The sequence below is a fragment of the Salminus brasiliensis genome, chromosome 23 (assembly GCF_030463535.1).
Source record: "Salminus brasiliensis chromosome 23, fSalBra1.hap2, whole genome shotgun sequence".
Lineage (NCBI taxonomy): Eukaryota > Metazoa > Chordata > Actinopteri > Characiformes > Bryconidae > Salminus > Salminus brasiliensis.
Window position 1 is genome coordinate 9,127,099 of NC_132900.1, and position 26,167 is coordinate 9,153,265.

A 26,167-nucleotide genomic window follows, 5' to 3' on the forward strand; every position below is an offset into this window, starting at 1 on the left:
CTCAGGAGCATTTTACGTATACACCAAAACGCACACGCACACACAACAAGCCCCTTCTGTGTGTCCTCCACTACACCTTAAGCCACACCCACTTCCTATTCTTGATTAACATTCCCAATATAATATATGGAATGTCTCCGCTCATCTCTCAGTCTTTCTGCATGGTAACAGGACAGGGATTGGACGAGCCTGGTCACTTTGCCAGAGGTTATGGACACTATTAGGGTTAATAACACAGCAGTGCAGCAATTGAGGCTAATTCAGTCAGTTCCAGCAACATTGATAACAGGGTTGGTGCTGCCAATTCGACCACTGTGGCAGCTGGACGGCTAGACGCTGAAAAGAAAGCTGGCAGCTGGCCTTTAAGCAATAAGTAATCAGCACAGACAGTGCATAAAAATACGCTGGTGAATCAGCAGATACTCTAATGGTGCGAGAACAGCATACAACTGAGACTGCAGTAGTTTGTCTGTCGCCTGTTGCTTAGTGCCCTTGGACACAACATTTCACATTATATGTCCAAATATTTGTGGACACCCGTTCTACTGAATGCATTCAGCTGCTTTAAGTTGCACCCATTGTTGACAGAGATGTGCATATGCACACACACACACACACACACACACACACACACACACACACACACACACACACACACACACAACTTGGATCTAGTCCCTGTAGAGAGGCACTGCCAATAGACTAGAACTCTCAGGAGTAGATAGACATGAACCTGTTGGCACCATGCTGCCTAATGCCAGCTGTGGGCTAGAGGGGTATAAAGCCCCCCAGCATTGAGCCATGGAGCAGTGCAAGAACTGTGTTCTCATTCAACATCCTGACCTCACTAACACTTGTCACTGAATGCAATCAAATCCTCACAGCAATGTCTTTTAATCATCATTTGAAAATTGTAACTAACAGACACCCTGGTATTTCCACCCTTGGTTGAAATAATGTCACTTAGACGCTACCCATAACGATCTACCAGTCTCTGACATCAACTGGGAGAAAGTTTTTCCCACTCCTCCATGCAGAATTCTTTCAGCTGTTTGACATTTCAGTTCATTTTTTAGACAGATGGTCTCTTATTTTCCTCAAGCGTCGTCTGATACAATAAAGAATTCCTAGAGTTCTCCTAGAATTCCTAGAATTCCACAATGCTAACTGTTAAGGTGTAAGCTTGCACTGCGGGTCAGCTACATTAGCCTCGTAGCACCAGAGCTAAATGAGCAACACTGGACACACAGATGGGGGCACATTTTGCGCAAGTTGGGTTTCTTTCATGTTAAGTTTGTGTAGTGAGCTCTGAACTAGTGCTTCCACTGTAGATCCACTGTGTTTTGTGGCAGTTATGATTGAGTATGTCTTGATATTATATTTAGTTTAATCTTTGCCACTGCAGTAACTGGACAGATTGAAGTGTCAGTCTAAAGTCTATTAATGTGCCTAGGAGTAAAAGAGAATGCACCCGCCCGCGAGAGAGAGAGAGAGAGACATGGCCAGAGAGTGATATTAGTCTTATGGGGATTGCACACTAGCCTGTGCAGAGTTAGAAAGCGTTGCAACGTCTCCAGTGTCCTCTCAAGGACTGCCATTCCCCGACCACAGCAACAACAATCAGCTCCGGCGCATTGTCCTCGATTCACCCGCCGGCTTCGGTGCTGCATGAGCTTCAATGGAAAACTGACATTGAATTAATTGAGTGAAAATGAGGCCCTGCTGATAGGAGGCAGGAAATTTCATAAACCTAATGAATGTACGAAGCTCCAGACAGTCCGATAGCATGGTGATGGAGCAGCCATGTTATTCAAAAGTACGAGAAGTCTCTGCAGGGTGTCAAATTCTGTGTTTTTAGTGGCGTTATTACTGAGCAAAGCCTGCTGAAAACATATAATAACAATAACAGCAATAACATTAGCCTTATCAATTTTAATGTAAAACAAATAAAGTTTGTGTCCCCTTGGCAGATTTTGTGAGACTATTGTACCATTTTGGGGGGAAAAGGCGTAAACCTGCACAACACCATTCATTGATTTAGGATTATTGGTCACAGAGATTACCCTAATCAAAAACTGTCATACTCTTGAATGGTTTAGCTGATAATATACACTCAAGTTGACACACTCGCACACACACATATTGAGATTATTGACATGGCACTGAACGGTAAGTATCCACACCTGTGCCTTGTTTGATTGTAATTAGTGTCTGTGTAGAATTAGTAGATGAGATTCTGAGCTTTTAAGAACCCTTTATCCAGGACCACATTGACTTTACTGGTTACTGAAGCATGGGGAAATCAGAAGCGCTGTCTAAGGATCTGCACACAAAAGTAGTTCATCTTTAAACATCATGGAAAAAGATATAAAAAGATTTGAACAGTTTCAAAGGTCTGAACAGGCAGATCAGTACTGTTCAAACTCTGATCCAGAAGTGGAAAAATGCACGTTACGGGGTTGATGATGAGTGTGTGGAGGCGGGGCTTAGTGAGGAGTGGGGAAGGGTGGAAAGGAGCCAATCTGAAGTTATTCTGCTTCATATGTTGACCAATGGGAACATTTGGAAGGTCACTGCCAATCGTCACATTATGGAGGGCAACATTCTTACTAATGCATATTAAATTGAGGCGCCATAACAGACACAGCGGAACTGATTTCAACTGTTTTTGGCATAAAAGGCTACAATCAAATTACTAGTTTTAACAAAAAATCACTAGTTTTAACAAAATGCTACAACCAGTATGTACAGTTTAGTTGCCAGAAAAAGCCATCGCTGCTATTATCTATAAAAATGGAGAACATTTTAGTTAAATCTTAAGTCTCAAACAGACTTCCTTATGTGGTTTTGATCATGTGTGACAAACTGGTAAAAACACAAAAACGTACCACAAACAGTAATAGCATCCTGAAGCCTGAATTATAGTATGAATTTTATTTTTTTGAATTATTTATTTTATCCCTGAAATTGCAGCTTTGCAGGAAAAGGAAAAAAACTTTCTTAACTTTTAATAGAATTTAGAAAAGAATATTTTTTAATACATAAAAATGGAAATACAAGTTTTTTGTCCGACAGTGACAAAGTGTAGTCAAAGGTTTGGTCTCTTAGATAGGCAGGATGCTTATATAGCTAACAATGTAGCACACATTTTTTCCCATACTTTTGTCATACGTTTGTACGGTGTTCACTGCAACCACACAGCAAATGCTGAGCTTAGCTGCATGGGTTAGGTCATTCTAAGGCATGACTAGACGACTCTCTTACCTTCTCCTGGTACTGGCGGCGAGAAGAGTCCAGTGACTGGATGAGGGCAGTGGCGTGGCCAATGAAGACGGCATAGCAGGTGGCCCCCACGATCATGCTGAGCATGGTCAACCAAATATCTGACAGGCTCTCTGGGGCCTGCCGCCCGTATCCTATACACAACATGTGGCTCATGGCTTTGAACACAGCAAACGAGTACAGCTCACTCCAAGTGTCATTCTGCAGAGAGAGAGAGAGAGAGAGAGAGAGAGAGAGAGAGAGAGAGAGAGATCATTGGTAAAGACAGAGGCATTTCCAATCCCAATGCTTTTCATTTTTATTCTAATTTAAAGGTTACATTCTCAAATATACAAACTATTTTATTTCTACCCCCAAAGCCTTCATACATCCAGTATGAAGGCAAACGCAACAGCTAATTTAGGAGCTATGGAGGCGAGGCTAAAAAGGCTAAAAGCTAATGCTTTCTGACCAGGAGAAGCACAGTTTTTCACCATTGGCCCATCCGTGCTGTTCTAACTCTGATCAAGAAGTGGAAAACTTTCAGTACATTTGAAGAATGGACGTTACGGGGTTGAGAAGAAGTGTGTAGAGGCGGGGCTTAGTGAATCATGGGGCATGGTGAAAATTAGCCAATCAGAGGCTGGTCTGATCTGTACACTGTTGTGGCTAAGAAGGCTAAAAGATAACGTTTGTTGACTACTGAACGAAGTAGCGACCAGGATGTGCTAGCTATGTGAAAAGCTACCACTACCAGACCCTTCAATCTCTTCAGAGGGGACCGCTAAAAAACATCCAATAAGATTTGGGGATAGAGTTTAGTTAGTTATATCAGTGTTAAAAGTGTCAAAGGCTAGGCTATGCTATGCTGTACATCTGTGAGCCATCACAGTACCGTAAACCTCAGTAAAAGGCCTCAGTTAAAGGAAAATCAGTGTGTTTCATTCTGACAGGGCTGTAACAGGGCTGTAAACAGGCCTGTAAAACAACATCTGAGCTTTTTTCACCCCAACCAAAGTCACGTATTTACTGATTATCAAAGAACAACTTAGAATACTATAAGTGTTGTTTACTGTAGGAACCATGAGGTGCGTCAGATTCAGATGGTTCTAATTGGTTATTATTCGTTTTTTTTGTTTGTTTTTTTTAAGAAATCAAGCTTAAATTACGCTGTAGAAGACATGGATGAACCAGGAGACCAAAGAGATTCATCAAATTCTAAGCTATGTTTTGGAATTGTCTTTATAAAATTGAAGGCACAATCACATTTCTCCAATGTTTGCTACTACACTCGCTACCATGTGCATAATGTTAGTTAGTTTGTTAACAGTAAAGCCAGGCATACACTCTTTTTTGTATGTATTTTGTTAATCTTGTTATTTGGTGATGACGGTCCTGTTTCTTCATACCAGTGAAATCTACCAGTTGTAGTAGAAAAACAGGTCGAGATATTGGAGACTGCTCATACTGCGAGAAAAGTGTCAGGAATCCATCTGGTCGCCTGACTGTTCACTCTCAGCTCATCTGGGCAGTTAATCGGGCATCGCTTTCATTCTCAAACTGCACACCAAACAACATCCGACAAGCTGCAATTCCAGACAATCGTGTCTACGACCTAATGTGGCTTACGGACTAACGTACGCACGGCCTATGCCTGACTTAATGTTTCTAGCATTAGCTTGGTAATTAGCTCAGAGGCTAATACTTACACTGTGGGCTGACTTTCTTTTCAAAAACTTTTACTTCAGCTCTTTTGAAAGCATTTTTATGAACTTTTCAGTGTTTGTCTTAAGATCTGTCTGATCACCCCCTGCAGAGTAATGCTGGTCAGTCAGTTTGCACTGAAGGCCTGCAGTGGAGAGCCTGTCTCCCGCTGTCCCGCTCAAACAAGACACCATTAAATCTGCCCTTTTTAAAATGCATCTGTGGCCGACACGCACTGACACCCGCCTAATTCCCAAGGCAAGATTAATTACAGACGCTGCCGTCCCGCGCTGCCCAGAACTCCGCCTGAGGAGACAGAGGCGCGTCCACTGTCCTTAAGTAGTCATTTAGCCCACCGAACTGACAGTCAGATTGAGCCTTGTGTTGAGTTCAGCAAGTCTTTCCAAGACGCAGGACCATCACTATGAGGAAGGTCCGGTTATGGAGGTTTTGTAGTGAGACGGACGACAGCGGACCAAAATCTTTTGGCCCGAGCTGAAGGGAGCTGGACAATTGTTAGAAAGCTTGTAGAGGTCAGGAAGGAGAGGGAGAGAGATGGACGCAGGGCTGGAGATATGAAAACAGTGGAGTGAAAAGAGCTGAATAATAGATGGAATGTGAGCACTTAAGCTCGAAAATAGAAGAAGCAGAGAGTCCTCATGGGAACTACTCACGGTGAATACACACACACACACTCACACTCACACACACACACACACACACACACTTTTATTTCCCAAATATAAGTGAGAGAATCCAGACAGGCCCATTCCCATACAGGGCAGTGTGTGTGTGTGTGTGTGTGTGTGTGTGTGTGTGTGTGTGTGTATATGTGTGCTACTCACTAACCACAGCACTAATGTACATTAGACAAACAACACTCACAGGTCAAAAGGAGAAAGAGTAAGTGAGCGAGAGAGAGAGAAAGAGAGGGAGAGAGAGAGAGAGAAACAGAGAGAGCGATAGAGAGCGAGAGAGAGCGAGAGAGAGACCCGTGAGCATCTCCCTCTTTTGCTGCCACTCTTTATCTCGTCTCCCCCTCTCTTCTGTCTCCATACCTCTCTCTCTCTTTCTACACCCTCTCTTTTTATTAATAACTCTCTACACTCTCTCACCCCTTCTTTTCTCACTCTCTCGCTCTTTCTCGCTTTCCATACCCCCTCCTTATCTCCCCCTCTGTCTCTTTCTTACCCACACTCTCTCCCTCTCCCTCTCTCGTTCTCTGTCTTTCTCTACCGTCTCTCTTGCCCTCCCTGTTCATTCTGCCCCCCCCTCTCCCTCTTTCTCCTCCTTTCTGTCTCGCTTGTCCTCTCTCTTTCTCTCACCCCTTCTCTCCCTTCTCCTTCCCTTGATCTCTCCCTTCTCCGTCTCTTTCATACACCCTCTCTCTCACCCTCTTCTGTTCTTTCTCTTCCCCTCTGTTTCTCTCTCTCTTTTTCTTTCTCCACTCTCTCTCTTATTCCTTCTCTTCTTCCTCTCTCTCTCTCTCTCTGTCTCTTTCTTACCCCTCTCTCCCCCATCCCCCCGCACACTCTCTTTCTCTACCGTCTCTCTCGCCCTTTCTCTTCACCCCCCCGGTTATATGCAGTGTGCTCAGAGCCTCACTGACCCAAACACTCTTGCGTGCCCAGCGGCCGATAAGCTGCACAAACATGAGCTCAGCGCTCGGCCCGCTGTCCACTTCAATCTGGCCTGTTTACCGCGCCTTATCTGGAGCGGCCAGCGCTCCGCCGCCATTGAGTCGTATCACACACACCACTGCCCTCGCTTTAAAAAGCAGCAGACGCACTGTAATATACAGCTTTAATCTGCGGGAGGACACGCGGTGGGCCTCTCCAAAACAGCTTCATTTCAGCACGGCTCACACAATGTACCACCTCGGAGGAGGCTCGGTCATCAAAGCTCTGTGCTCACACAGGCCCAGTTTAAATGGAGAATAAATATAAGCTTGAATTATTAGGTTTTTATAGCAGGTTCGCATTTTGATGCTTGACCATGTGCTCGTTTTTACCTTCAATCTAAGATCAGTACAGCAGTAGTTAAAGGACCCATTTCATGGACAGCTGATTTTCAGTGTGCAACAAGGAACACCTACAAGGAAACACTCATCTGGAACTGAGATCGATTCAGGTTACTCACAGCACATATTAAGATATTTAGGGTTGGCTTTCTGGACAGGGATTAAGCCTAGTCCTGGACTAATGCAGTGTGCAATCATTAAAATCCCCCAGTCCATACAACAATATAAAGAACATATGAGCTAATTAAACTGTAAAACCAGCCTAATGTGATGTCACAAAAACATATGGCTCATAATTAATAACATGGACATGTATTTAAACGAGGGGGAACGAAGTACAGTACATCACCTACACTTTGATGAGGGGTATAAATACCCCACTGCTCTGCTGACCTTTATGCTGAAGCTCTTGTTTAAACCTACAGTTTTACACTTCATATGTAAACCTTCATTTACAGTTTTGTCAAAACAAACATTTTAAGTGCTTAATTGAACCTTAATTGTTTAGATTAATTGACTAATCGATAAAATAATCAATAGATGAAAATAAATGGAAAAATAGTCATTAGTGGCAACCCAACAATTTAAACACCTGTCCTAAAACCATAGTAACAAAAATAAATAAATAATAAAATTCGGAAATGGTCGTGTAAAAATGTATTAAAGGACATTAAAACTCAAAATAATAATACAATAGTAAGCTATGGGTCCTTTAAAGCAGCATTATGCAGGAATTGGTATTTGCTTCCTCTATAGTCGGGAAATGGAATTCGCATTTTGAGCATTTACACTAGCATCACTGACAGTGAAGAAGGCATGGAGGCCGGCGTGGACATGAACACATCCTGGGTTATGCAGCGTTATGCAGTTCTTGCTAGCACTTTCTTCGCTTCTTCAAACTTTTATAGTGCGAATAGCAGCATGTCAAGCTCAGAGTAGCAATGATAGAGGTGCTATTCTCCATATTGCACGTCAGTGGAACATCAACATAATTTTTCACCAGTTATTTTAAGGTAAAATTTTTCATAATGCTGCTTTAAAGTGGAACTTCAGCAAAACAAAAACTAATTTACACAATTTCCTTGTTACCCTGAATCTAGTCAGCTGAAACACGTTTTGGTATTTGCCCTTTTTAGTTTTGCACTGGAGCTACAAAACTACTGTTGCTAACAAGTAATATTAGCTTTTCTTGCTAGCTACAGCAATATTGTAGAAAAATACAGTGTAACACATTTTTTTGCTTTCTTGTCTACAAAAATAGTGTTTGCAGGTCCATGCCTATAGAAATGGTATTATTCCTTATTTGCTGCAGCCCTCTCATTAGCAAACAACATTAATTCATTACTTAGTACAGTACCCACCACGCACACAACTGTCATTTTCATAACGAGAGTGTTGACAGATACCGACTATTCGTCCTATTATTTCACTGCCGAGTGCCTGAAATTTGCAGTTCTGCACCAGAGACTTGAAGCTAATGTACTGAAATAGACGTGCTTATATGGATTCTGAGACTGACAGTTTTACTTTATTATTTACAACAATGTAAAAATAGTATTGCTTCAAAATGCTGCTACTATTGTTTTTAAATATGCTAGCTACATACTTCTGCCCACCTTCATACACATAGTCATATAGTCATTTTATAGTTTTTCCATACAGTATTTTTTTTAAGTGTGTTATTCTGTGTCAGAAACGACGTCTATTTAAGGTTGCTTAACAGCCTGGTATGGCTTGAACAGCGCAGACTAGCAAAAACCAGCATCTCATTGTTACTGTGCAAAACATTTGGTATCTTTTAATAAGGAATAGACCAGTGGAAATGCTCTGAAATGACTTGGATCTAAACATTTTTCCATTGTCTTCCATTGAAAGTTTTTCTTTGTTCTGTAAAGTTGCCAATCTGGAGACTCAAGGTTTTTGCATGACAATGACGATGTGTTACTGGCACGACATCAGCATACCCTGATACCCTTGTTCAAACAAACTACACGAAAAAAAATCTGCAAAAAAAAAAAGGTTCAGTTACAGGAGAAGTGACTTTCATCAGCGCTCAGACTTTTATCAGAGGAACTGCTGCAGGCCATTTTACTGTAACAAGAGATGAAGCGAGGCCAGATGTGTGTGCTGGAGAATCTGTAGAACCTTTAATAAAAGCACATCCAAGGACAGGATAACATTCCAAAATCAAACGGCCTCCTACGAGTCAGAAAACTGCCCAGACTTTGCAGAAAATTGAGTCAGAGAGCAAAGCAGTGACTTCAATGAGTAATGAGAGACTGCACAAACTTCAACTTTTCACCAACTTCACAGACAAATAGTCAGATTTAAATTAGATTAGAGATTAGGATGTTGTAGCTAGGGGGCCTTCAAGTTGGCCTCAGGGTAGGAGGGAGTTACATAAATCATGCAGCTGTTCATGAACAGTAATATACAAAACGCCGGGACTTTAGCAGTTTAACCAATGGTAGATGTAGATGGAAGTACATGTAGACAAATAGTGGCGGTGAGAAGGTGGGACTTCAGCAGTTTGACTAATGGTAGATGTAGATGGAAGTACATGTAGACAAATAGTGGCGGTGAGAAGGTGGGACTTCAGCAGTTTGACTAATGGTAGATGTAGATGGAAGTACATGTAGACAAATAGTGGCGGTGAGAAGGTGGGACTTCAGCAGTTTGACTAATGGTAGATGTAGATGGAAGTGCATGTAGGCCAATAGTGTCAGTGAGAAGGCGGGACTACAGAAGTTTGAACAATGGTAGATGTAGATGCAGGTACATGTAGACTAATAGTGGCGGTGAAAAGGCGGGACTTAAGCAGTTTGACCAATGGTATTGTAGATGCAGGTACATGTATACCAGTATTGTCAGTGAGAAAGTGGGACTGCAGATGTTTGACCAGTGGTAGATGTAGATGGAGGTACATGTAGATTAATAGTGGCAGTGAGAAGGCGGGACTTAAGCAGTTTGACTAATGGTTAATGTAGATGCAGGTACATGTAGACCAATAGTGTCAGTGAGAAGGCGGGACTACAGAAGTTTGACCAATGGTAGATGTAGATGGAGGTACATGTAGACTAATAGTGACGGTGAGAAGGCGGGACTTAAGCAGTTTGACTAATGGTTAATGTAGATGCAGGTACATGTAGACCAACAGTGTCAGTGAGAAGGCAGGACTACAGAAGTTTGACCAATGGTAGATGTAGATGGAGGTACATGTAGACCAATAGTGTCAGTGAGAAGGTGGGACTTCAGCAGTTTGACTAATGGTAGATGTAGATGGAGGTACATGTAGACCAATTGTGGCAACACAGAGGGACACAGCGAATAAACAAATGCTGACGTGAATAAAAGCGAAATCCTGGACATTTTACACAATTTAGAAATCTGACCTGACGCATTGTTCACATCCCAAAAAAGGGGGCGTATGATCACCCTAATTTAGCTCTTTTGGATGTGTTTAAAGGATCAACTTGATGATGACTTGACTTCAGACTTAGACGGAGTGCCTAGAGTCAAGAAGTCCTTGTAAATGAATAACACACTCAACCTTTTCCTCATCTGTCAAGCAAAGGGCTGTTTATCATTAATTAATACTGTGATCAGTCACCCATAATCCATTAGTTTCATCCAACATGGTACTCTGAATGTTTGCAGTGGTCTGCCACAACACATTTGCAGTTTGTGTAATCATTAAACACTGGGTTTTTACGAGTCTCAGTTGCGTAATGTTTATGAGTTTACATTATTAATGATTTTATCTCACGCTGATAAAAAGTTTCATTGCGAAAGGAAGCGTACACCATGGTGGCTGACCAAATAGAGGGTTGGCCTCTAGGTCAAAAGTAGGTTAAAGTATGAAAAGGCTACTATGACTAAATACTGGACAGTTTTTGCAATGAGCTATATTAGTGGACACTAAGAGCCACAAGCCAACTACCTGTAGTTGCTGAGTGTTAACGTGGTTAATTTGAAATAGAATTTAAAAATATTTTATTCCAAGCCATTTTGGAGCATTTCTATTGGTCCACTCATCCTGAAATTCTGAGGCAATGTAAAGAATAACTGGCAGATTCAATAAAATATTACAATAAGCAGTGCTTCTAAGGCTAAGGTTCTCACTGTGAAAGTGAGCTGATTACTCAGCTCAGGGGTAAAGCGTACACTGCTTTCTCAGGCTATAGACGGCCTACTGGGCCCATGTTAGCAGCATTTAGTTTCCCTCCCAGGGGACGTATTGTGTGCATATGGCAGCAGACAGAACAGCACGTATAGCTTCTCTCCAGGGTTTTCCCTCAGGAGGAGGAGGAGGAAACCCTTGCATGCATAATAATGCATTTGCTCATCCGAGCCTTCATATGCCCTCAACATACACACACACATTTCTCTCTTCAGTCAACAGTGCCTGGTATTCATTTGCTCCTGCTATTTCCTCTGAGATTCTGCTAATAGGGTGTAGGAAGAGGAAAAGGATGGCTGGAAGATGGAAGAGTAGAAAAGAGAGAGAGAGGCAGGGAGAGGCAGAGACAGATAAAGGAAGACATGGGTAAAGAAAGTGAGAAGGAAATATATATGTATATGTAGAAAAGACACCACCGGATCTGTCAAGGCTGTGTTGTGTCCATGTGGCCATGTATGGGTACCAAAAAACTGGCTCATTTGTATGTATTGAAGATATGCCTACTGACAAGCACAGTAGAAGGGCTACACAGTACAGACTGACCCCAAACATACCACAGAACTAACCCAAGACTATTGTTTATAGTCAAATAGGTAGAACGTTCTGCATTGACCAAGGCAGACACCTGACCTCAATCCAATAAAGCATGCATTTTATTTAGTAAAGGCAAATCTGAAGCAAAAGCACTCAAAGACCAGGTCAGAACTGAAAATAGAGGCAGTAAAATCCTGTCATGAAATCATCAGAGAAGAAACTCATGCCCATGTGGTGCCTGTATGGGTAGGCCAACTGGGAACCATGTGCATGGGTTCCAATGTTAGCCCCATGTATGAATGCCCACCAGGGTCAGTAATGGGACCAGGAGGGGTTAAACAAGTGGTTGGTGTGGTGCAACAGATAACACCACTATCTGCCAGTAAGCTACCACACCATGTGGGAGACTGGGGTTCGATTCCCGGTCTGCGCTACACCAATAAGTGTCCTTGGACAAGACTCCTAACACTAGGTTGGCCCACCTTTGTAATACGAGTAACCTTGTAAGTCACTCTGGATAAGAGCGTCAGCTAAATGCCACAAATGTAAATGTAAACATGGCCCCATCTGAGTTGTACACTGCACATGGGGCCTAGATGGGACCCATATGAGAGTAAGATGGGCTATAACAATGGGGCCCAACTGGGTCCCAGTAACAACACATGTACAAACCCACTCAGCCCATGTCCACCTGGAACCCACCTAGCCCACGTTCCACCATATGAGCATGTTGGCTGGAATACATCTAAAGGATCTGCAACCAAATGAATTTGAGGGAGGGTGGCCAAAAATGAAAATCGTTGAATGAAAATGAAAATGGATCCATATACCCTCAAATTAAAGCTGAAAGTCTGCATTTTGAGTTGACATTGATGATTTACTCCAGTGAGCAGTGGTACACAGCAAACATCCAATTATTTATAGACCTGACTCTATACAGCAGGGGTCACCAATCTTCTCAGCAAAGGGCCGGTGTGGCTGCAGGGTTTCATTCCAATCAGGCAGAAGCACAGCTGATTCTACTTGTTTAATCAGTTGGTCTTCAAAACACTTCATTAGTTCTACGAGGTGAGCTACACGCATCCGAATAGTTTAAAAACAGGAGGCTCTCTTTTAGCCTCCTGTTTCCAGTCACAGAAAACTGAACTTTTTGTGAACACTCTATAAGGTGTAGATTTTTGGAAACTCTGTTTTCAGTATTGTCGTGTAGACAGGGAAAACTGAGCTTGTGAAAACACTGATGCCACAACGCATTCATGTTTCTGGCTGAATCTCAAATACCTCCTCACTCCCTATATAGTGAACTACATAGGTCTAACTACATCTACATGCAGTTAGCACTAGATTTCAGATTTCCACATATGAATAAATGTAAATACTGTTCTATTACAGATATATAAATAATAGGGCTGTCGAAGTAACGCGATAATATAAATTGAGATTGATAACTCAATCTCAATTTAACGCAATTTTAAAAAAATAGTGCCGTTAACACAAATCCGAAACAAAAAAGTTCATGTTGTGACTTGACTGTGCGCAGCATTTCTCATTAGTAAGTAAGTGAGTGATGGAGAAAGGTCTGTTAACCGGAAAGTTTCAATCATTTGACACATGGCTCACAGGACAAAACAAAGGCTGCAGTTATTGTCAGGCTTAGCTATCACCGGAGTACATCCCACCTGAAATACCTACAGAATTCACAAGCTATATGAAACAGAGAGGGCAAAACTAGCTCAGGATTTGGAACACAGACACTTTTGCTCTTACGGGTGATTATTGGACATCACTCCAGGTAACTCCAGCTATCTCGGAGTTACTGCTGATTATATAGATAAACAGTGGTGACTTCATTCACATGCTTTAACGGTCATGAAAGCAGAGGAGAGGCATTGTGCTGCGACCTGTGCCGAACATTTTATGGATGTGGCAAAGCAGTGGAAAATAAAAAATAAAAGTGAGCACCCTAAACCCTAAAGCGTAAAGCCTAAAGCCTAAAGCCTAAAGTTTAGTGCAAGGAATATGATGACACCTACCTGGTATAGACACATTTATGACATTTCAACTTAATTGAAATTGATCACAAATTATTTTATTAATCGCTTGACAGCTCTAATAAATAATGATCTATCGTGATTTAGAATCTGTAAATTTCATGCATGGCATAGCCTGGAGTAGTGTGGAATTTGGGATTAAACCTGTTTTCTTCCATCTTTATGGGGTTTTGATGTCTCTCTTTTTGAGATACTGTCATCCCATACAGGGCCAACATGCTCATGTACGCATTTCATATCTGTGTGGACAGAAATATTATTAAAAAAAAAACTGGAGGAAAATCTCAGTTTTCTCAAATCTCAAATATCCAGATAAGTGAGGATTGGGCCTATGTTGAAATGAAAACCTGCAGCCACACCAACCTTTTGCAGATAAGGTTAGCAACCCCTGCTATACTGGATGCTGTGTATGTTTGTGTTATTTTTGTGAAAGATTTACTGACAGCTTTATGTACTAAGCAATTCAACAAATTAAGATGGAAAAACAAAACACACAAAAAAAACTTACACCCAAAAATGGATGAAACATTCAGGTTGATTCAGTATAGATTCACTGTATGAAAAACACATTTACTTTGATGCCTTTATATTGGCTGTGGTCATGAAAATGTCTCAGAGGCATAATAAAACATATTACAACATGAGGCAAATTCATCACATATGCTGTTGTTCATAGACCTGAAGAAATAGTATGGTGTTAAGGAACAGTATAGTGGGGGTCCCATGGGCTTGTCTTGGGAAAGGAGAATGAGTTCCGCTCCCGGGTCTAGCTCTGTAAGATTGTGTGTCCAGTCTGGGCCACAATAACACCCAGGATCCCACAGTAACATCCATCTAGGCCTCATGTACAGTGTACATCCCAGATGGGGACCATGTGTAACCCTTTCTGGTTCCATCACTGACCCTGGAGGGCATTCAAACGTGAGGCCAAGATTGGAACATATGGACAAAACTTTCATTAAATGTCTGAGATGCCGAATGAAGCATAACATTCAACAACAACAGTCTGGGCTACAATAACACCCGGGAAGAGCACAATGCAATACTATACAACAGGATTAATTATGACTAATCCCTACAGAACTATCCCAAATCACATTATAATGAACAACTGGCAATTATACGCCAGTAAAACATAGTTTTACGAAGGCTGAACAGTAAACAAAAATACACACAGAATACAGACACACACCCACACACATACACACACTGTGATCAGTGCTTGTGTGCCTTGTGTGCTTGAAGCATTTATACTGATTCACTTGCAGCAAACACAGCTGAGCACGAGGACATTTAATGCTAAAACACACACAGTTAATCCTGTATGTATGCCTGTGAGTGTGTGCTCATATGCTTGAGTGTATGTATGCATTAGTGTGTGTCTATGTAAGTGTGTGTGTGTGTGTGTGTGACAGATTGGCCTCCCTGTGTGAGATGCTGTAGGGTTGTCTAACAGGCCCTGGCATTCTAATACAGTCAAAGATGGATGGCCTGCATCTGTATGTACAGGCTAATGTTATTATTTGTCAACCAGTTGGCATGTGGAGCTCTTCCAGCTTTCTGTAGCAGTGGTTGGGGTTTCTCTGTTTGTTGCCTTTTAAGGCTTTCTTTTTTTCCGCGCTATCGCTAACTACAAAGAAGCAGGCTAAAGGGTTTGTCTGTTGTAGCTTAAGGTTGGGTGGTATGGTGTGGTATGGTAATGAGGTGTACTGTGGTTTTTAAAATGAATGATAATCTATAAATGAAGATGCTATTTCAAAATAATGACACTGACGAGAGCCACAGGATGGGGGCACTATGGGAGAAAACAGGTCCTAAATGTGCCTAAAAACAGAGATGGAAACACATCCAACAAGCTAAAAACTCCCCGACTACAACTGTCTATCTCTACCTGGTTCCCATATATGCCTTGTGCTAGTTAACTTTGGTCAAAAGTATTGGGACACCTACACATCCAGAAGCTTTTATGAGACATTTTATGATCCCATTCTAAATCCACAGGCATTAATATGGAGTTGGTCCCTCTTTGCAGCTCTAACAGTAGGTCTGGAGCTCTGCAGTTATTGAGTCTTGACCCCGCTCTGTACCTTTACAAGGTCAGACACTTTGTGGCTGAGTTGCTGTGCTTCCTAAACACTTCCACTTTTCAATAATACCACTTACAGTTGATCCACAGTGGAATATCTAGGAGAAGTGAATTCTTGAGACTCTTTAATTCTTTACTTGAGACTCATTGTAAACGTTTCTGGGCTGCATACGATCAGCCTTTTATATATATATAATGTCCTCCACATTATATATATATAAAAGGCTGATCGTATGCAGCCCAGAAACGTTCAGAGCGGTTTGGAGGCCGTAACTGATGTATCCTTCCCAGCCCTCGGTTACCCACAGTTCACTGCACGCACAAAACAGCAGAAAGCAAAAGTTTGTTTAATAATGTTAGTTTTTATAATTAGAATTCACTTCCGTAAGGAAATGAAAAAGCATGCAAGTATCCTGTGACAATTGCAAGAGACAATTGGTGGGACGTCACCACACAGCCTGGCTAGAGTGTTCCATTTGTGGGACCAGTAGGCTAATGAGAAGGAGTTTTTTATGGGACAGTCCAACTGAGGACCCACAGCCCGTACCTCGGCTGCAGCCTACGCTTTGGAACACAGCTAAAGTGTACCTAATCTTTGCCACACTGTTCCTTCAAGGCTGGGTTAGGACATGGAGTACACTACAAAATAAAGCAGATTATGAGACAAATAGTCTTCTGACTTTCAAATTGTCCAGTTGTCCAATGATCATTCTAAATACATCAGTCACCAACTGCCTGAAGCTCACTCTCTACCCAATTTCTCTCTCTCTCTGTCTCTCTCTCTCTCTCTCTGTCTCTCTCTCTCTCTCTCTGTCTCTCTCTGTCTCTCTCTGTCTCTCTGTACTCTTCCTCTGATGTTTTTCTTTCTCGCTCTCTGATCTCAGGAGGGTTCATGACCCCATGAGAGACCACAGTGCTACCCAACCTGATACCACAAAGAACCTTCTGGAATTCTAACTAGGAAGAGTGATTTAGTCGGATTTCTTAAAGAGTGAAGTTGTAAGGGAAAAGCGTATCATGGCTAATCCTGCCCTGATCCCTAAACCCAAACTGTCTTTAACGTGTCGTCTGAGCTGTAGAGCAGGAAGTCACACTCTGAAACTGGGCTTCTTTAAGATCCAGTCAGGAATCTGAGCATACAGATTTCAGATACCGTCCATTCAGTCCTCCTGCTGATAGTTTGGCCTAAAGGAAATCAGCAGCTTAGCTATCACTCGGTACCCTGACACGTACTGTACTGTTCTTTAGATAGTGTGAACCCCAAATTAAACTCTACAGACTCAGCCCATAAATATGAGCTTATACATCATCTGTTGTGAGATTTTACAAGCTTTACAGGATGTGGGCAAACATCCTTTAAAACTCAGTATAGAGTGTATATTTTAATATTTCAATTAGGAGGCTGAGTTGAATATAATCGCTCATTTGAAATAACAGATTTTACTCATTACATTCATTACTCATTGTACAATACTACTGATCAGCCATAACATTTGTGCCACTGGCAAGAGAAGTGAAAAACATTCCATTATCTCCATTATCTCCATCTACAGTGGCACCTACCAAGGGATGGGATCTGCATATTAGGCTGCAAGTGAAGGTGATGTGTTGGGACAGCAGGGCACTTGGGCAAGCTTAAGAACCTGAGTCATTTTGACAGAACTGAACAAGGGGTCAGAACATCTCCAAAACATCAGGCAGGTCTTGTTGTATTGTTCTGGTGTGCAGTGGTCGTTACCAAACAAGAGGGTCCAAGAAAGGACAACCAGTGAACCAGCAACAGGGTCATGGGCATGATGCAATCCACTGAGACCCAACTCACAACTTACAAAACTTTGCTCGGTAATTTGCTGCCAGAGTTGAATGTAAGTGATCTATTGAATGTTACCCTACACCATAGCACTGAACTTGGGTTTGATGGACTAGTTGGTCTATCAGCATGACCAACCTGACCAAGCTTGTTGACCAGTTTGGTCAGGATGGTCATGCTGGTGATCCAGCGTGGTCATGCTTGTCCAACTAAACCAAAAACATACTATATGCTAGTAAAGCTAGGCTAGTCAACCAGCTTAACCAGCTTGAGCTGACCAGGTGTTTTCTCATCAGGTAAGCATTTCCATTCAACTTAGAGTCCAGATGCATTTAATACATGTTCAGGTGAATGTTAGTTGAATGTCAGGTGAGCATCTATGAGGCCTTAATAATGGACCAGCCGAGTAAAATCATTGTCTTGCTGTTTCATTGTTTTTATTATTTTATGCTGTGAAGCTAAATTCTACATATTAAAATTACCACATAAATATGGTTACTGTTATTATTATTATTATTATTACATTATAATATAATTATATGATAACTGAAGTAGACATTGAATAGACATTTCAAATTCAGAGCGGTTGGGGTTCATGTGTATGATTGTGTGTGTGCTGTCCTGGCCCACTAAACAGGTTCTTTTATGAAGGATGAACAAAAAGACCAGCTGCTCTGGCACGTCTGTGGTCTCACACACAAACAAACACACACACACACATAGAAACATGTCTGCGCTCACCCTTTTATCTCTGCTGTCATCGCCCTGCCTCGTTTCACCAAATGCCATGGTGTGTTGCACCACACACACACACACACACACACACACATTTCCCCCTAACCCCCTTCATCACTCCACTTATCATAGCCATAAATATCAGAGAGGAAAAACAGAGGAGACTGAATGAAAAGAATGAGAGACAAATTGAGGAATTTTCACATCTTCATATATGTGGGGTTAAACTGACTTGATTCAAAGGTGAATCATTTCCACATCAGTACCATATACAGCATCAACACAACTGACCTGGTGACATCAATGTTTACCCAATTTTCCTCCCCAATTTGAGATTCGATTACCCCACCCACTCATCAGTACTCTCCCCCATGACATGTAATGCTCCTGACACTGGAAGGGTGAGTACTGACAGATTGCTCCTGCTTTACACGCACAACCAGCCACCATCACAACGCCACCGGACAACCATTGCACTCGGAGGAAAGCACCGGTACCCAGCTCTGACATAACGGCTAGCAGATGGACGTGCAAGCCAGCATCACACTGAGGTGATGTGGAGAGAGAAAGAGCCATCCGCCCACCCGGATAGAACAAGACCAATAAAGAGTATGCATTGATATATGAGTGTATGCTGCCACTCAGTCAGTCTTATTGCCACCCAGTGGGCCTGGCAACAGTGACTCCCACCACCTGTGTTGTCACATTTTCTGTTGTGCTCTCTCGGCCTCCGGCTGCTGATGGCAGGCAATAGTGGCAGTGCCTAAGTCCACTTAGACCACTCGAAGTCAGAACCACCACAACTTTGGGAAGCATCCCAATGCATTGTTGTTAGCTAGCCAGCTGACGCTGTCTGGAAATATAACATTGTAATCAGACGTGCTGCACACAGTAGAATTGTCTTGGCCAGTGCTCTCTCCAAATGTATTTTCTGGTCTGGACCAGAAAGCATAGAGCATAGAGTCCAAAGCATAAAGAAAACAGAGAGAGAGAGAGAGAGAGATAGCCAGACCAAAGTCTCTACACTGTGGGGTTAATTTGGGTCAAACATAATTGATCATAAATTGTTCGTAATTACATCTTGCTTAAATACTTTACTTGAGCAAGATGGATTGATGTAGCAAAAACCAAAGAGCATCAGTTCCCCGCCCTCCTCTATACAGTTTCCTTAGCCACAGCATCTCCCATCCGGTAAGGTAACTATACAGCAGTTATCGGTTCTGCTAATTGAAAGGCATGTCACATGAGCAAATTACATTACGGAAACGATGTAAGGCATGGAAGGCCACATGCGATTCCAGCAATTACCCGCAATGAGCCATCATCCATGCTTCTGGAAGCATTAAGTTGTATATCCATGCCACGGCAGCTGAATAAATCTAATTTAATTCAATTCAATTACGCCACTCCTGTGTTGTGGCACTGCTGGTGAACCGATCTGTCTATTTAGCATTAGCATAGTGGGGAGTGTTATTGTGCTGTATTAACGCATGCTGGGCCAGATTGCCTATGCTACTCTTGTCCCAGCCTACTTCACCCCATTGTTACTGAGCCACGCTCAAGCTGCGCAGCACAATTCATTGAAGAAGATTCATAATGTGCACTGAAGAGGACTATGCACTATTTTAGCAAGCCTCAGTTCTCCACAGGCAAGAACACAAAAGTAAAACATAAGAGGGGACTTTGTATGCATTCGAGAACTTGCTGACTTCTGCTTAACTCCTTAAAACAACGATGCAGTTAAAACTCAAATTTAGATGTTACCCCAAAGCTTCTACCCTGGTAGTTTGCAAGTAAAGGAAGCTTTACTTGTCAACAGCGCTGTAGCAATGTCTCTGAGCTGGCTTGTTCAACATGTAACCATAGAACCTGCAAATACAGCCGTCTTGACGCCATCTTGAGTTTTATAGATATCCACTTTCATAGATGACATGAGCACCAACCATGTCTTGGCTTTGGCTTTGCAGGTACCTTCAATGTAAGATCCCAGAAAAGAGGAGAACAAACTGGATGAAACAATGAACAACGAGGGAGCTGTGAATACTGGGTCAGTTCAGCCACCTACCACCATCTTGTTTAGGGAAACCCAGCAGTCAGAAGGGAAATCCTGCAGCATGGGCACCAGGAACTGCAGGCAGCCGTCCCAGTGGCACAGCAGAAGCATCATGGCGATCAGGTTGAAGATCCGCATCACAGCGCTTGCAAGGTCGTAGGTCATATGGAAGATCTATGAGGACAGAGAACACAGTTTAATATTTTGCTCTTAAAAGTTCATTGAAATCTGTTCTGTAGAAAGTGCAGATTCTGAATGTTCCCTCCAGACCACAGAGTAATTCTAGGCTTCATAATACAGGCATAGGAACAATGTACATGAAACAACCAGCAGGACGTTCCTTCTCTAATTACAGCAGTGTTTCCACTGATTCATGCAAAGCCAGCCACCACTTCTTTTTGATGCTGTTAATGCGGCCTCGCCGGGCAGCCGAGACACTTGGAGGAAAGCATGGGTTCTCCAGCTAGTGGACCCCTGTGGCAGTCAACATCACTTAAGAATGATGTGGGACGAGAGCTCCCAGAGAGAACTGCACTGTGAATTGTGCTCTCTCAGACTCCGGCTGCTGATGGCAGGTGGTATGAACCTGGAATTCAAACCAGTGACCCTCAGGTCATAGTGGCAATACCTTAGTCCACTGGACCACTTGGAACTGGAACCACCACATCTTTATGAAGTGCCACCAATGCAACATCACTGTTTCATGTTTCATGTGCGTTGTATGCTGTCAGCAAATGTCTATGCACCTTCTATGAACCTAATTACCAATATCTACCTGTAAATATCTATGCACCTTACACTCATTACCTCAGAATTGAGTCATATTTATTTATTGTATTTATTGTACTGTCTTGAACTTTCTGCAGTCTGTCCTGTAATTATTGTGTTTTGTTCTCGTTTAGTTCCATGTGGCACTCTTGTTCTGGAAAAAACGTCATTTCATTTCACTGTGTACTTGTACAGAGCTGAAATGACAATAAAAGCCACTTGACTTGACTTGGATGTTGTTGTTCACAGCCAGTGATGGCATGACTCGGGATTCGAACTTGCGACCTCCAGGCCATAGTGGTAGACTATTAGACTGCCAAGCTACTCAGAGCCCTGTTTTTGCACATTTGGAAAAGCTCACAAAAAACCTGAATGAAAAAAAAAAACTAAATTAGAGGGAAAAATTAAAGAATTTTAAGCTTGTATGAGGTGGAAAAGTTAGAATAGCACTAAAAAGCCAAAAATAAGAAGGGGAAATAAGTGATGGAAAAGGCTTTTTTTAAAGTCTGATGGTTATTTTATCCGTTGGCATGGGTGGCCCGTGGCTTGAGAAGTGACTAGTCCTAGGGGTGTTCTGACCCTGACACAGCTTTTCAAAGCTCAGCTGAAAAATAGCTCTGCAGTGCTTTCCCAGAACTGTCTGGTGTGTTTGCGTTCCCAGATGTACGGTGGACGTCTTTATGGTGGCACAGAGATTTCAGCCTTCATTAGGCGGGCCACTGCTCGTCCTGCCCCCGTCCTAATAATTAGACCCTAAACTGCAACTGCAACAACAAACTGGCTAGGAGCGAGTTAAATCTCTCCATTTTGCTTTTCCTGATGCTGATACAAAGTTTCTACATTACTGTAGTGGGTGAAAACACGACTTATTTAAGATTTCTTTCTGCTGAAATTTCAGAGAAACGTTTAAATGGTTTTAGACTTTGGTGAAAGTTATATGAAACCTAAAATCTCTTGGGGTGAATAGTAAAATTCTACAAGACAAAACTAATCCAGTGTTGAACAGACAAGTCATCTTTAACTTTATGCCTTATTTGCCATTTTCATCTGCCTTAATTATTCACAGTAACAGAAATTTTGACCAGAGGTGCCCAGACATGTCACTGTATCCAACTGAATCAAGGACTGTTGGATATACTCTACATGCAAAAAGTCAAAAACGTTCTGTTAAGATAAGGCATCTGAAATGAGATCTACATATGGCACAGATAACCACCCCATTCAAATACTGGTATAATTAGCGGTCCATGCACCATGGAATTGATTAAAATATGACAGTTCTGCAGAATAATAGTTCTAAAGATTAAATAGAAATGAAATCTAGATGTGTTTATTGCTTTGTAGAAACTCTACATTCAAGATCCTTTCAGAAATCCTTTCCAAGTGTTCCAAGACTGAGAAAAGGTTAAGATGACATATTCTTCGGTTTCTCTGCTTTCTCCAGCGAAGCAGGGCTAAAATGGTTCAACATTGCTTTGATCAGCACTGTTCCTCATCAGAAAGCTTTTTTTCCCCTCCTTGCTTCCTTGGTTCTAGCAATGGAAACTCAACTGTTCTGCACCAGACGAATGGCTAATAAAGCCTCGGGCAAGTCTAGTGAAGTGTACCCAGAGGACCCTGAGCTGTTCTCATGGCTGTGCTTTCCATGACAAAGCATTTTCCTCTCCTGTGCATTACAATGCACATAAAGAACCAAAATAGGAGGCAGACCCGGAAAAACACACCAAATGTCAAATGTCAGTGAGATGACGCACTTCTGCGAGGAGGGCAGATTCCTCCATGACGTCGTGAGACACCAATTATCAACTACAGTAAGTGTTTGAATGCAGGTGTTGCCTGCTAAGTGAGGTGTAACCAGCTGTCGAAAGGAAGAGGTCAATCACTTTTTTTATACAGTAGTTTTGAGTATTGAATATACATTATATGGACAAAAGTATTGGGACACCTGCTCATTCATTACTAAAATCAAGGGTACTAAAAAAGACTATCCTGCTTTTGTTGGAGTAATGGTCTGTACTGTCCATGTAAAGCTTTCTACAAGAGATTGGGTTGTTGGATGACCACCAGTCATCTCATCCCCCAACTTCCCAACTCATCCCAAAAGTATTAGATGAAGCATCAACCATCATTCCAGAGAACACATACCCACCACTCCACAGCTCAGGCTTTATACCCCTCTATAGCACATGCCTGGAATTACGCATGGTGCCAGTGTGTGTGTGTGTACATCTGGACATATAGTGCATTTAAAAATTAAGTGAGACACACCAGCTCACCCAATGTTTCTTCTGAAATCAAGGTACTATTATAGGATTTACCCTCCTTAAGTAACAGTAACAGCCTTTGAGAAGACTTTACACTTCATGTCAGAAATTTGCTGCAAGAGTTTGACTGCATTCAGCCCACAGTAGCATCAGTGAGGTCAGGTATGTATTGAATAATTAGTTCTGGATCACAAACAGTGCTCCAGCTCATCCCAAAGGACCTGTCTCTGTCACTCCAGAGAATGCAGCTGCACTGCTCCACAGCTTAATGCCGGAGGGCTATGCGGCGTTTGTCACTGGGTTACATTATGTTCATGTGCAGCTGCTCCAGAACGTCCTGTTCTATTGGCAATGCTTTCTGTGGAGATTATGCAAACCACTCACAATTAAACACCTGTCGCAGCAATGGGTGCACCTTAAAGTAGTTGCATTCACTGGTTATACAGGGCGTATGAATTATGTTTTAATATATAGCATAAACATACATACAGTTATATGCAAATGGGTTGGCACCCTGGTCAAGTGAGTGTTTTACTTCTTAGACCATGTGTGTAACACACACTTCAGTTTATCACTCTTATAACTGCATTATGGTCATAATTGATATCAACTTCATAGGCCCTAAAATAAATAAAGGACTAACTTAAAAAAGTCAATGACTTAGTGTTCTGGAGAGATGCCCCTACTAATATATCTCACATACATTGGCCTACTTACCTTAGTTTCCTACCAGTTTCCTCAGCTGCCGAAGCAATTTATTTCTATATAGGGTGCATCACAGCCTTAAAATACAATAAACATAAAAAAATAGGGGCTTATTTATTCTGAACTCAGATTAGTTCAAAGCTGCTTTGTGACAGTCCTGTAACAAGAGCTTTATCCATCAAACAGAACGATTCACTGAAGTGCACTCACTTTCCTTCTAGTATTGGATTCCTGACTGCAGCTCAGGAATATGCAGGTTGATTAGCTTTGATTAATCGGATTTCTACACACCAAATGCCCATCAGACACAGGACATTTGTTGCCGCCCGGTAAGGCCCATCAATCAGCGAGGGGCGCTCTACATCTATTCACGCGTCAGCAAGAGAAATGCGCAGCCTGTCTTAGCGCAGTATGTCAGCAAGCTCTCCATAAACACACGTTCATCCACACAATTGCTGTGTTTGCAAACTGTTTCTCGGAGGGTGGCTCAATTACTGAAATTAATGTAAGCAGTTCAGTAGGGAGCTGATGAATCTACTGCGAAGGTAATCAGGCTTCGGTTTCGCCTCTGACTCAGAACACATCGCACACAAACGCATGCAAAACAGATGGGCCAGGTTAAATATGAACATGTGAGCATAACAAATAACTTCACAGGCCAACCATTGCAATGACAATTCAGCATACAAAGCTGAATATATGAAGGGTTTGCCCCTCTCTCTCTCTTAATCAGACAATACTGATCTGATCTGATCTGATCTTTGTGTTTGTATAAATAATCCAGCCATACAGTTTAGATCAGATGAGCTGCTGATTAATACGTTCAGTAAAATCCCTTTATTATTAGTAACAGTTTTTATAATCAGACATTCTTGACTCTTAGTCGAGACTTTTCTTAAAATCACTGTTTTATAGTGTTTAATATCTTATAATCCAGCCTGACTCTCCTCCCTGACAAATCAGCTCCCAGCTCCTTCACAACACTGCAGTCTAATCACTGTGTGTGTGTGTGTGTGTGTGTGTGTAGTGATACACACTCTGGACTGATATTTGTTGATGTTGGTCTACTGGTGTGAAATGACTGGTTTATAGTGGGTGAATGTGCTGTGTGTAGCCTCCACTCGGTTCTGAATGGGCTTTTTAGTGCTGGTTTAAAAACAGAAAAAGGTATGCGGTTCTCCCGCTGGTAAAACAGACCATTTCAGTGAGAGTTTTATAAAGGGTCAGATATTATGGTCTGTTTTTATGTTTCACTGTAAAATAGCTCCACACTGCAGACTCTTAACTCCTTTATTTACCTTCTGAGAACATCCACACTGCTGCAGCCGGTTGGGTATAATGTTCAAAGTACAGGAAGATTTACAGTCTCGTGTAACTTCTTAAGGACACATTAATGAAATGGAGCATATTAGAAAAACACTATATGTCCAAATGTTTGTAGACACCCTTTCAAGTGAATGCATGCAGCTACTTAACGTTTCACCCATTGCTGACACAGGTGTGCAAATACACACACACAGCTTGTCCAGTCCCTGTAGAGACGTATTTCCAATAGAATAGGACTCTCTGAAGCAGATACACAGGAATCTATTGGCACCATGTGTAATGCCAGACGTGGGCTAGAGGGGTATAAAGCCTCCTAGCATTGAGCTATGGAGCTGTAGAACTGTGATTTCAATCACATCCTTTCTCCAAACAATTTTATTTTTTTCTCTCTTTTTTTAAACACATGATTTCAAAAGAAACAATGAATGAACAAGTGTCCCAAAACTTTTGTCCACATTGTGTAGTTAGACTTATACAAGGCTAACACCACCTAGTAATATGAGCATCACTGCAGCAGGAAATGAAACTGCCCCAGGTCTGCGCAACCTGACCACTTAAGGGAAACTCTCTCTGAGGGCAAGCTCATGGAGCCTGACCTTCAATTCATGCAGGCCCTTATGATCAACATTTCTGGAATTAATCACAGCAGTGGGTGTGAATCCTGGTGCTG

General features: G+C 42.0%; 1 protein-coding gene across 1 annotated transcript in view; it reads right to left on the bottom strand.

The window, feature by feature from the left end:
* The window catches only part of LOC140545520 (potassium/sodium hyperpolarization-activated cyclic nucleotide-gated channel 2-like), an 85,153-nt gene that overhangs the window by 44,249 nt on the left and 14,737 nt on the right, over nt 1-26,167 (bottom strand). The window contains exons 3-4 of the mRNA XM_072668302.1: nt 20,447-20,608; nt 3,265-3,483 (exon numbers count right to left, since the gene is read on the bottom strand). Of these exons, the coding sequence (XP_072524403.1) occupies nt 3,265-3,483; nt 20,447-20,608 (381 nt within the window). The remainder of the gene's footprint in view (nt 1-3,264; nt 3,484-20,446; nt 20,609-26,167) is intronic.